This window comes from Zonotrichia leucophrys, chromosome 4 (genome assembly GCF_028769735.1).
Source record: "Zonotrichia leucophrys gambelii isolate GWCS_2022_RI chromosome 4, RI_Zleu_2.0, whole genome shotgun sequence".
Lineage (NCBI taxonomy): Eukaryota > Metazoa > Chordata > Aves > Passeriformes > Passerellidae > Zonotrichia > Zonotrichia leucophrys.
The window spans coordinates 39,173,010-39,186,779 of record NC_088173.1 but is presented as its reverse complement, the minus strand read 5'-3'; the positions used below and the strand labels follow the sequence as shown (position 1 = coordinate 39,186,779).

The 13,770-nt window shown below is 35.7% G+C and overlaps 1 protein-coding gene across 8 annotated transcripts in view; it reads left to right on the top strand.

Moving 5' to 3' along the window:
• Window positions 1-13,770, top strand: part of TTC29 (tetratricopeptide repeat domain 29) — a 125,827-nt gene that overhangs the window by 34,792 nt on the left and 77,265 nt on the right. For all 8 annotated transcript variants that reach the window (XM_064712335.1, XM_064712341.1, XM_064712339.1 and 5 more), the window contains one exon: window positions 13,317-13,529. In XM_064712335.1, coding sequence (XP_064568405.1) covers window positions 13,317-13,529 — 213 coding nt within the window. The remainder of the gene's footprint in view (window positions 1-13,316; window positions 13,530-13,770) is intronic.

The window sequence follows — 13,770 nt, the reverse complement described above, 5'->3', positions numbered from 1 at the left end:
ACAGGAATAAATGTAAACATCTGGTCCCAGTTATTTTCAGTTCTCTTATCCAGTAGTGTATTTTTCATTACTTGGGAAAGGAAGCTGTCTGTATATGCTTAGGACTGATTGCTTGGGAGTATAAAGTTAAACATGGACTTGTAAAGATTGCTGTTTGCCTTGGAAGAAAATCAATAAATTTGCTGGGTAATTTTTGTGTAATCAAATTTAAAGTTCTTTGACTTTCAGCCTGGTCCCTGTCCTAAAGGCTGGATATAACCTGATGTTCATTAATCTTCAAAGCTAAATATTTGAAGTGTTGGTGGTGTAGACTTCAGTCATGATATTTGGATGCAGGCCATTAGTAGCTGCCAGTAAGGGAAAGAAAACAATAAGTGAGTAGCCTGCTACAGAAACAAATGGAATGTTCTGCTTGGAGCAAACATTATTTTAATGGCATTTCTTCACAGAATGATTTTTTACCTCTTCCCTAAAACACTCTGCCTGTAAAATAAGGTGTGAAGTGTTCACTGATTATTGTAGAAATGTTCAGATTTTGAGGCTGTCCAACTAGTTGTGTTACCTCCCTCCCTGTCTTTCCTCAGAGGGCTGATAATAAGTAATTTTATTACTTTTTTCTCATTATTTTATTTATTCATTTATTACTTATTTTTTCACATAGCTCTTTAATGTGCTGATGTTACTTTACAGGAACTGAAAATGCAAAGACATAACACATTTTTCTCATGTTAAATCCAGAATTACTTGTTGACTAAGTAAGCACAGGCTTTGTGATAGAATCTCTTAAGAAATGTGAGTTTTAAAAAAAACTTTTTCTTCCTGTGTTTTCAGTGCATTTTCAGAAGTAATATCAGTCATTATAAGCATATCAGAGAGTAAAATTATCATCACAGTTTATGGTAGATTAAATTACTGTGCTTTCTGTTGAAGTTAATTGTGAGCTTGAGGTTTACAGTGCTGTATCTTGCAGAAGAAACAGTTGGAGTCCACTGAAAAACACAATGTTTAGTATGGTTTTGTACAGGTTCTTACCTCATTGCAATACTTGAGTGCTTTCTGTTTTGTGCTAAATGCTTGCTCCCTATCATGCATGAAGTGATATGCACCTTAAATATATGCATCCCAAAGTTTAAGATAATTTATGTCAATAAAAAGAGCACTCTGGGGGAAAACAAGGAGTTTGTACTTTTAGGAACCTTTTGCTTCAAATATGTTACAACAAAACCAGATAAATTTCTATATTATTCAAAAGCATAGCACAACCAGGCATCTGAACTTAGGGTACCTGTCAGTCGCAGTGCTTAGGAACATTTCTGGATACACTTAAATGACTGTTTGAGAAAGCATATAAGTATCACAGTAGAGTCCAATGAATAAAACTTTCACAATTAATTGCAAATGTGTATCAGTGCCACTCCAGAACCTGGATCTCCACTGCTATGAGAGCTGTAAGATGTGAGGAAATTATGCCATTATTCTCAAGGCAGTGGTGACTTTGAATTAGTCATCAGATTTATATTTTGCCAGCACATAAGGATCAACAAAAGTGGAGGTTATACTTTATCTGAAGTCTTTACAGGCTGAAAAGGTTAAAGCCAGGCAGAACTGGTGAGAGAAAGGGAGCAAGTATAAAACAATGTTGGGAATCTCAGAGCTGATTCCCACAACATAGAGCTAATCCCCAAACCCAGTTTTGTCCATGTAGGTGTGTTTTTTAGATTGCAAGCCTTACAAGACCTCAATAATAAATTCCTTTAGTTCTTTCTAAAATAGCTTAGACATTTCCAAAATCTGCCATATTCTGCAAGTTAATGAAGGGTTTATAAGTGTTCTGTCCTAATCCGCCTCTGCCTTGATTATAAGCAATGTTAAGGTCTGATTGTTTTTCGAACAGAGCAACGTTATGCCAGAGTTGATCACTTTGTACCTACGCCCAAAAAATTAATTAATTGTGCCTGATTTATTTGAAAAGGTGTAATTGTTTTATCTGTCATCATGGATAAAATATGTTCTCTTTCATATATTGGAATTTGATAGAAACTTCTCTGGTTGAAAGACCTACTGAATGGGAGAGACTTTTAAGTGTAATTAATTTGTTAGGGAAAAAAAGTCACAAAATTCTTGCAGATTTTAGCAATCTTGATTGAAACTGAGTATAGGATTTTCCCTGTCACTTTGCCATTGTATTGAAATTGAAGTTTTTATTTAGGCGTTTCAGAAATTGATAGAAAGGTTCTGATTGTGTTTAAGGGGCATTTGACAGAATGTCTGGATTGGAAGGAACCTCTGAAGATCACCTAGTCCAATTGCCCTGCTAAAGCAGGTACACCTGAAACAAGTTGCACAGGATAGCTTTGAGTTATGAAGCTTAACTATTAATTACTGGATATATTTGCTGAACAACAACTTAAAGATGGATCATGACATCTTTTGGTTTTGGAATATAAAAAGTCTAAACTGTTTATTTTCTTGTTCTTAGTCAAGAAATTCTTGCTAAGAATCCATTCTTGCTAGGAAATTGTTGATTTTGTATTTTGAATTGTTTATGGCAAGTGCTTTTTAATTGAAAACTGTAATGTATAAATAATTGAGAGAAACTCAGCATAAATTCATGAGTATCTATGCAGAGGAAATATGCACGTTTAAGCAGAATTTCCCCAATTGGTTTGCCTTCAGGCAGAAATAATTTATATTCAGATATAAAAAAGAGAATGTTAATATTGCAAAATGAAGTACTAAAAAGGTTTAAAAAGGCAAAAGTTAAAATTGCTTGTGAAATTTCATATGCTTTTGTGTGTGTACAATTTGCAGCTTTATTTTAATTATATAAAAATATAGTTTCTTTTAGGAGATTGCTAAGTATAGCCAGAATAAAATTCACCTGTGGATTGGGTGGCCCACATGCACCATCTCCATTAATAGAGCTTTATGATGTTATCTGTGCTGCAAGTCTGCCAAGCCCACTTAAATAGCAAATCCTCCATAGTATAGTGTAGAAACATTGTGCTTTACAATCTGATTGCATAACTGCAAATGACTGGTAAATAAAGCAAACCAGGGGGACAGCATTTGTGAAGAGAGATTCATTTCTTCCTCACTGCCTGTGGAGTGCAGAGCTGTCGCTGATAACAGAATTGCTGCATTTGAACAATCCAGCCTAACTGCGTTATGTTTCCCTCATAAGGCTATGCCCAGAATCTGAGATCTCCATACCATTGTATCCACAAGCCCAGGTTAGACACTGGAAGAGGGCAACCTAAAACGAATCCAATCTCTTCATGCAGCAACAAAGGCAACTCAAATTATCAGCTGAAAGATAGGTTTTCTATCCTTTTGTCTGTGTTGGAGATTCTGTTCTGTAAGCAACTTGTCTTGGTACCCAGTTACTTTTGTGATTTTTGATAAAACATGAAGCTCGTTATCTTTCTCCTCTTTATAATGATATTTGTCATTGTGTGGACCAAAAAGAGGAAAAGTATTCAAAGATGTACATTCCTATGTAATTTTTTATAGGAAGCTTGTGTGCTAGTTAAAACGTGACAGTGGCCTAAAGGAGAGTCAGTTCTAGAGATTTGGAGATTATCTGTCCTTTTAGACAGGAACCACAGGTTTGTTCTGCATTTGTACAGTATTCTTTCCTCTGTGCTTCTACAGCATTTGTACCAGGTGAGGTTTGGTGTGTGCTGTGGTAAACTAAAGCTGGATGAGAACATGCTGCTCCCTGGCCAAGCAGAATGCTGCTGTCTCAACATGTACAGCAAGTTCTGCCTGCCTTTCTGTCTCTCTGGAGTTTGGATCAATGTCTATCCTCAAGATATTCATTTTCTAAAAAGTGGTGGGAACTTACTGTCCTATTCACTTCTTACCAAATTTGGTTGAAAAGTCGCTCCAAAAGTAGTTAAAGAACAGGACTATCATATAGATTTGTTCCCTGTGGAGATTACCCTAAAGGTTTCTCTTTGTACTTTCATTGTCTGGAGAGAACATTCATATTTATATAACAGACCAAATCCAGTAGTAACCAACTGTCATTGGTTTATCATGATATTCCCCCCTCCTTGCCCCAGGATGCATATCCCAAACTACAAGCTTCTCAGATTTATTCCTAGTTGTGATTATTTTTTTTTCCCCAAACAACTTATTCAGGAAAAGGCATATAGGAATAGTTTAGACCTAGGAACATACTCACTTGTTTCCAAATCCTTTGTCTTTAACCACATAAACCTGTTGCTTAGTTTTAAGTTATAAAGAGTCTCCACATCAGGCAACTTTAAAGACAGAGAGAAGCTTTCCATTAATGGGACATGAAATTCTGCATACCCAGTTTGACCATTTAAGGTACTTCCAGTCACTGACTTACAATGTATCAACTGAAGCTAATTCTGCTTTGTTATTCTGCATTTATTCTATCTCATGAAATGGTTATATTGTTTTCTGATTGCTTAAGAATTGAATATATAAGTTGGCTGGGAAAACTTAATTGTAGAGCATAATTTAAAGAACTTGTGCAGCAAATTGCTAGGAGTTACTCTTTGGATATTCTGCTTTTCTCTGTCAGTGAGAAGCAGCCATAAATCCTTCTAGATTCTTGGCAGGACAGATTGAACAGGTTTATTAAATAATTGAGCTCATCCTCCTGCAGGTGCACAAAGTAGTTCCCCAGCAAATGACATCTTATTATTACAGGGCTGTTACTGGTATTGAGCTAACAAGTACTGTCTTGAATTGATGTTATAGAAATTAGGAATATTTTCAGCTCAAATTAGCAGTCTTAAAGTCTGAAAAAAGCTTCTGAACATGCAACATGAAAGAAAAAGGGGCCTGTTAAATTCATAAAAATACTCTTCATAAAATTATTTTTATTCTTATTTTTAAAATGTTTTGGTTGGTAATGAAGGTATTTTGAATAAGAGAACTCAGGAAAAAATCTGTAGTGATCCTACTTCTGAAAAGAAATGTGTGAAAATGTAATACTTTCTATATGATTTTACTTCACTTGATTTAAATCAAGGTTTATTATTAATCCCAAGGAAGTAACAATATTCTTTACACTAAGAAAAAGTAAGTTTCCTTAATCCTTTTATGGTCACTCCCACTTTCCTGGCCTAACTCTTCAAATGAAGAATCTTTTAGTTCTGCTGTACACCTGGAGAGCAGTCTGTATTCTTGCTTTCTAATAAGCTCTTCAAAAAACATTCACAGCAGTGCACAGGTGCTGATTCTGAACTGTCATTTGCATTGTCATTAAAAGTTTTGACATATGAAAAAAAGATCCTAAATTAATTTCCATTCCTATGTGTTCAGTGATTGTAAGGTTCATTTTCAAGTCATAAAACTACTGTAAAAAAGCTGTGGCTGTTTACTTGAACCATGAAAGATGTATCAGGAATATTTTAGAAAAAACATTTGGTTTGTGCTTGAATATCGTATGTTGCACTCAGATGAACTGTTTATATAGATACTTCTGTACAAATCATATTCTAAATGTTTTTGGTATCCAATATTGCTCTGTTTGCTTTATGTGCATGTTCATAAGACTAAGACATTTAATGAAGAGATCTTTTTAAAGTATTGATAGCCATGAGTAAATTATACTGTGTTTGATCTGTGTTAAAGATTCAAAGTCCAAGATATTTGAATAGAACTTAGAATAAAAATGTAATTAGGTTACATCCCTAAAGTCTGATATATCTTTAAACAAGACTGGAAATGAAACTTTATTAAAACTTCAAATGAATTATTTCTTTGCTTTTTTAAATTCTTTTCCCCTCTCTTCTCTTTCATGTCTATTACTGACATTGCTGCTTGTATTTTACCTGTCTTTTCCAGGGTATTTTAATTATTTACTGCTTAATGACTAGTACTGAGATGAAGCTGCCCTCTCACTGAGTTTTTTTTCTTTGCTTCAAAGCTTTGAGAGGTCTTGGAATACTGTAGCTGGACCAGCAGTTGTCATCATAAACTTTCCTGGAGGCAGTGTTTCCTTTCAGTAATTGATAAAGGAGGCTGTTTCCAGAGGTGCCTTTCCAGTGTCACTGAGAGCTGCCAGGCTGCATGTCCTCAGCCATTACCAATAATCTGGAGAAGCCATAGGTAAAGCAAACATGAGGCTGTTAATAAAAATATATCTTGCTCTTCAGAGAATCCTTCACGTTGGCTGGGATCCTAGCAGGTCATTAATCCAGCTGCACTTCTGAAGTAAATCATCTGCACCACAGAACAGCTCCAGTGCTGGAGTGCTGCATCTGATAATAAATTTATTATTGGAAGCTATGGAAAGTTACAGGAACTGAGGGGAATCTGAATAAAATGTAAACACTGCCAAAAAAAAAGTATTTAAACCAAGGCAAGCATTTGACACAATTTAGCAAAAAAATTAATTTGGTGAAACAAATCTTCTTCAGTGTCACTTCCTCTATTTAAAAGATAATGATCATATTAATCTTTGAGGTTGAATACTAATATAACTTGTTTTCAATATTTCTGTTGAACTTAAAAAAATCTTAAACCCTGAAAAACAGAATTCCAAAATATGTGCCATTCATCCTTGAGTTTTCTGCTCCCTTCTCATTCTGGATTTAGATATCCACCCATAGACATTAAAATATTTGTGAAACCTGAAATGGGAGCATCCCACTGAGTGTGGGCCTTCTCTTATCCAGAGCCTGGAGTCTTAGAGAGTGTGAGCTTCCTGAATGCATTTTAAATCTTGGGTAGCCTTTGCATATTGAACAGAGCACTTTGATGCTCTGCAAGCATGAAAGAGGGCTTGCATAATACTGTGAAGCAAGAATTCCATTCTCTCTAAAATAGGTGTGTGACCATTCAGCTAATGTTGAACATTGTTTGAAATACTGTCCTCCAGATTAAAATGGATGTATATGAAAAAGTGTTTATTTATATGCAATCAGAAGGCAGCATGTGACAAATGCTGCTTTCATAAAATGTGTTAACCTAAAAAGATAAAGGAATTTTAATTGTTAGCCAGAATTTTGCAAGTTGGTTCATTTGAATATGAATGTAAAGCAGACAAGTTAGTGGAATTTTCATCTGGTATCTGTTTGGTTGTCTTTTCTTTTCCCCTTGCTGGTCCACAGTACACCATTCCCAAAGCAGCTGTCATTTCAGCTGCCTGTGGGAAAACCCTCCTGTTTGCAGCTGAGGAGTGCTGGCAGCAGAAGGGGAAGGGATTAGAGAGTAGCCAGGCAGCCAGAAAAGCCAGCATTATCCCTACCTTGTGAGGTGTCTCTGGGAGAACCCTTTCAGTAAGCCCTTTTTAGAACAGGTTTGATATCCCAGTGTGCTGGCAGTGTGATACAGAATCTGTGAACTGTCCTGCTGCAGGTTCTGCAGTCTGCACTGCCCTCTAGGTTTGTGTGGGTGTATTTTGAGTGCTTGAGCTTTAAGGCAAGTAATATAGGTCCTCAGAGGACAAGACTACATATGCTCTAATGCTCACTGGATTACTACAGTTATGATTTTCTTTTCAGACAACACACATTTGTTTAAGTAATGTAAACAGAAATAATGTATCATCCTCCAAGGTGCAGTACCTAAGACCCGCCTGGCAGTCCTTCACCCCGAGAAGGGAAGATAAAATACTGTCCTTTTCCACTGCAGTCAGTCAGTCTGCCAGTACTGCATCTCAGGTTGTGTGTGGCTCAACTTTCCTTTTCTCTCTTCCTCTCTCCTTTGTGCCTTCAAGTGCTCTGCTTCTCAGGCATGGCTTCAGCTGGCCTTAGGCAAGTTGGACTCCAGGGTAAGATCTACTGGTGTAGTGTCAAACTGGAGGAATGGTCAGAATACCCCATGAAGAGCCAGCGTGTTCATTGCAATATTCTTACGAACTGCCTACATCATTTTGCTAAAGCTCATGTGGAATCTTTCTGAAAAAAAGGAAAAAAAAATATCAGCTTCTCTAAAGTAAATTCACATAAGGTTTTACCCATTATCTTAAAAATATTCACTTTGATTGTTGGCTGATGACTGGTTTTGTTTGAGATGGATCTTGGAGAGTTATGGAATCACAAAATTTTATCTTAAATCCTTTCTGCAGGTTTTTTTTTCTTGTTTTTTTTTTCAGCTGTCACATGAATTCAGGTTATTGCATCTAACGGCTGTCCCAGTGTCTTCTTTACAATTCATTTTACCTCAGGAGTCCAAGGTGGTTCAACTGAATGAGAGGTGTTTGCTGAATGAGAGCCTTGTTTTGTGTTTCTTGTGAACCCATCACTGTTAAACACTTTAGTAACAATCTCTGTGGCAGACTTAAGTATATGTCATAATTGAACAGAGAAACTGAGCTTAATACACGTAGTTCAAGCAGTTAGACTGAAATGTAAGCATTTATCTTTTGAAAGACAGCAGCATTTTTGGTTTTTGTTACCATTAGCTGATGCTTCAACCAGATTTTGTGTTCTTATTGTGTAGTGAAATAACTGATGGCCAAAGATGCCTCTGGATTAAAATATACTATAAACCACAAAGTTTATTTTACCTTTAAGTTGTTTTAATCTACAGCAGAATATTCTCTGAAGCCCTCAACAACTGTTTGCAATTTAGAATTAAATGTGCTTCCTTCTTCTAGTGGTGCTTCTGGGGCAGGTTACCTAACAGACCTGTCACTTTTCTTGTGCAGTTGTTTCTGTGGCATTATTTTCATTGGCAAATATACAAGCTGATAGAAAAGGAAATCATTAGGTGCTCTCAGTATTGCTGAGGCATGGAGCTAGAGCAGGTCAGTCACTGCATTTTGCAGATTGTGACATTTTAAATTACCTGTACACTACTGGAAGCAATCTGTGGACCTAATTAACATCTCACCTAATTAAAGTCAGGAATGTATGTAGAGAATGCTAGATAGTTTTGCACTGCCTTTATTTGTTAAATACCACATTATTCAAATTTGAGTCTCTAATTTCAGTATTGAAAACTTCAGGTTTGTGTGCTGTTTTCTTAAGTGGGAGTAACTTTTTTTTTCCTCCTTCAAGTAATCAATGCACTGCTGAATGAGTTCATTTTAATGCACTCAATCATGCCTCTAATGTTTGTAGCTTACGGGCGCAAGCATCAGTAATGCAAGAATGTTATATGGCTTTAGTTTGGGCCATTTCATAAAATATTCATGGAATCAAAAATGTGCATCAAAATAGCGGCTGGGAGAATTACATTTATGTGCCTGCTTTTATGGCAGCTTCACATTTAAACCCATTTGTGTTAATATCTAGTCAATCTTTCTACTTAAAAAAGGCAAAATAGTAGTCTCCATACATACCCCTTTTAGTTTGGTATCTATTTTGATATAAGAAATCTGTATTTTTTGGATTGGGTTTTAAGAAGGAGAATTATAAATGAACTTTTAGATGATCTAAAAACATTTCTATATTGACCAAATTGCATTGAATTATTTTGCTTGAATGAATATATTTAATTTTTTAATTTGAAGTAATTCAGTGAAAACTGTAGCAAAAATCTGTTAGAATTTCTTATATTCATATATAATTATTTAAAACTGATTTTCTACCCCCAAAATTATATTGAGACAATGTAGCCTCCCATATTTAAGATTAAGCTGTTGCTGATGGGATTTCCTTTGTTATGCCCTGAGTTATATTAAACTATAAAAAATTATTAAAGTATAAATTTTGGTAGTGGTAGTACATATGTTGTAAGAGTTATCATTCTGGTTTTTGATTCCTTTTATAAGAAGAGAAGAGAGACATCAGAGATTCTCCAAGTCCATTTGGTACCCACTGAGATAAATTCTGCATGGCCGTGTGAAAATAAATATGCAATTGCTATTAATGTTGCCAACTGAAAATAGCTTTACTGCTTTGTGTAACATTCTGCAAATAGATTTTTCAAACATGGATTTCCTAGAAACACTTTCTTTTCTCTTTGACTTCCCAGACTTATGAAAATACATTTCTGCAAGCTGTTTCAAGTGATTTTCTAACTCCATTGTTTTTTCTTCTCATTTTGCTTTTTTTGGTCTTTGTTTTTTGTCAGTTCATAATAAAAGTAATTTAAAACTCTGCCTTTTCGCTGCCTAAGTAAGATAAAAATGCTCTTATTCTCAGCAATGTTCTGCAATTGGCTAATTGCTTTCTTTTAATGTTTTTTCAGGATTTTCAGATGGTGTTCTGTGAATGTCTGCAGGCAACACTTGCAGCAGCTCAGTGTTTAAAAATTAGAATGCACTGGCCTGATCAGTTCCACTGAACTGACTCATGACAGGGAGTAAACTCACCAGCCCCCTGAACATATTATTTTCCCACAACATTTGAGTTTCACAGAAACATTATGGATTAAATAAATAAGCTGATGTGTCATTTGCCAGTGGCAACAAAGAATTTCAGTTTATTTTCTTGGAAGAATAAATTCCAAAGTCTTAAATGTTTTACCTTCCATAAATTTGAGAAGTCTCCAAATAGCTCTTTTTATTTGAAAGAGTCTTCAGTAAGCAAATTCCCTTATAAGGGCTTTCATGTCAGGAATTCCATCTCTTCCTTGTTTAGGAAATGAGCAGGTGTTTTGGCTTTCTGTGAATCACTTTCTTTTTAGTATTTCAATGAACAGATTGTTTTACATTTTACTGTGTAATCTTTCTTGGTAATTCAGTGAGGCCAAATGTAATATAGATCCACTTGAATATTACCAAAAAATCATATTATTTTATCATTTTGAAGCTTGATGTAGATGGGTTGCTTCCAAAGAGGTTTCACCGAGGTCTGGCATAAGGAGTGTCGGGTCACAGCTCTTAGGGTTAGGTCAGCTCCTGGGAACTATGATGGGTATGGAATGTATGAGTTCCATTTCTAGTCTGATAGAAACTTTCTCAAGGGAATACTGCAGGAAGGGAGCTTGGTAAAAGTCACCACACCTGATAGTTCCAACAACCTGATCAATAGTCCTTAAGACTGCAAGTTTTATTTACTTAAACAATGTGTCCTGTTAAGCGATCATGTTACAGGAGAAACTCAGATACTGTTATACTGTTCAGCTTCATGGTGATACCGCTCATTTGTTTGCTGCTTCCCGTTCTTACTGAAAGTTCTTGAGTAACACATAAATCAAATTCTAGTAAAGAATCCATTGCACATGTAGTTTATCCCAATGACTCAAAAGTATGATAATACTCTTTCAGAAGAACAATCTATTTATTAATGAACTTTGGGGAGAATTCCAAGGAAGAGTGTATGTGCTTATGAGAAACCAAGTGAACAAAATGCTGGGTCTACCTGTTAATGTTACATTTTAACTCAACTTTCAGTCATTTGTCACAAACCCAATGTGAGTTTCTTCAATATCTTAAATCTGCCTTTAGCAACTTGAATAGCTGGAATTCTGTTGACTTCAGTGTTGACTGTGCCCTAAGAAGTTAGCTGAACTGGATAGACAAAAACTCAAATTGGAAGCCTCTTGAGAACAGACAAGGGTTTTCACCTGGCTTTAGCAAATCTATGTGTCTATTCTCTGTTACATCTACTGTCAGGGAGTCTGTTAACAGCTTGTACTGGTTGTGATAATTTCCCTTTGCCTTTCTATTTGTGCAGTCTGATGTCAAGCATGTAATATTTTGGGAAGAATGTATAGAATTTTTCCTGTTTTCCCAGTGTGTTGGGCCATCTCTCCAATACCTGTCCCTGGGTAGAATGGAACAGAATAAAGCCTGCTGACTCCCTTTTCATCTGGCACTGCACTCTTCAACACCTGTTGTCTCCTCTGGGATTCTTACATGAATTTTAGGCTGTAGAGCCATAAAATTGTTTGTCTATGACACTCATTTAATTCATTGTGTCTTTGAAAGAGGAGCTTCTTGTGCTTGTCAGTTTTAGTTGGACACGCTTTAATCATCAGAGAAACTTAATATGAAAATAAATTTAATTCTAATAAAGATGAGTTATGTATTATATTGCAAAGTTGAAAGCATGGTTATAAAGGGGTAACATATGCAAAAGACAAATCTAAATTGAGTTAATAAGAGAAATCTGTCATAGCTGTTCTGCTGCCTCTAGGTTGGCTGGAGGCCTGGGGAGATAACTTCATTTTCTCAAGGAATGCTTAAAGAAGATACATCTCCAAGCTTTTCTCCTTTCCTTTCCTATGACTGGGAAACAACTTTCCTGCTTCCTGGTTCTTTCTCAGTTTGAATTCAGCACTGTAAAAAAAGACTGCCAAACAGCAATAGTTCCTTGTGAACCACATCTCAGAAAAGGTGCAAACTACAAACATATAAATGAACCTATTTTATGGGGTTCTTTCAGCTGTTAATAGAAATGCAGTTAATATATTGGTGATCTATGGGACAAGATTCCTCCATCACATGCACACTTATGAAGGCAGGGTCACATTCACAGTTCTCCCTGCTACAGAAGAGTCCTTGCTAAACAAGATATTGTGACTAGAATGCTTTCTTTAAAATTATTTTTAGTGTAAATAGTCTTATCTTACCTGCTTCACAGCAATACCCATTATGTATGAGAAAAAGGTTTTTTGTTTTTTCCAAGAGCTTTGAATTTTCATTGTCCAGCAGGTATGGAAATCTCCTAGATTGATTTTTATGCACAGAGGTAAATCCATCTGAAGGTAGAGGAAAAACTACTTGAATGTGAAAATTAATTGAATTCTATCTTCAAACTTTCCTTTGCCTTAAAAGTGTTTGAATAACTTACTGTTGAAGACCTTGGAGTATATTACTTCAGGCTCAGTAATTAGTCTATCAATGGTTAATGCTCTTGCAGTAAATCTGCTAGATAAACTCACCAGAGTTGGCCTTGGAAGAACTGCTGAATAAATTACCTTACATGATAATTCCTTTTCTCATTGATTAATTTGTTTGAATGAAGGTTTTTAGTTTTTCTCCACAATTCTGATACCTTTATCCCCCACACTTCAAATCTTTCACCACAGGTTTTCATTATGGAAAAAGAGACTTGAGGAATGGTGTCAGTTGTGATTATTTATGCATAGATGCAATTTTAATGTGTAAGAATGACAAAGGCTTTATGAATCTAGAATAAAGTTATTTTCTAGAAGATCCTGACTTTGCATCCATGGAATCACATGCCCTCAACACTGGGAATTTACAAAGGAAAGCTAATTAAAAATATGATAAATTTAAATTAGAGCATTACTGGGTGCTGTGAAATTTGATTGTATTTTCCAGTGATCTGTGGATTATGTATTGAAGAGTCTTGAAAAATCTGTGGAATGTTTGTCTGCAACTTACTTATAATGATAAAATTATTATGGACTACAAACTTTAACAATTTCTGATGATTGCACTGATTTTAATTGTGAATGACGTTTTTCAGGTCATGTCACGAAAGCTGCTAAGCATTTTGAAACCTTTTATGAGCTAACAGAGGGCACATCCTGGGAGGATGAGACAGGCCGCACTTACACTTCACTGGCATGTCAGCATCTCTGGAGAATTTATACATTGCTAGCAGACAAAATGCTGGAAAATAAACAACACCAAGAGGCCATCAAAATGCTAATAAAAGCTTTAAAGATGGCCAAAGAAGGTAGGTGGAAAACAGTGCTTTCTCATTCCTTCATTCAATGTGCAGGCCATGATTTTCCCAAGAGTAAAGCAGAAATTGTCAAGGGATTGAATGGGTGATTATTTCCTATGAAAGTCAAAGACAAATGCTATCAATACTCTTGCAGATCTCACTGAAGCAGAAATGCCTTCTTGCTGTCTACAAAGAAACTTTTAGGTTCCTCAAAGCTCTATCTCCAAAAAACCTGACAACCTTGTGGGAA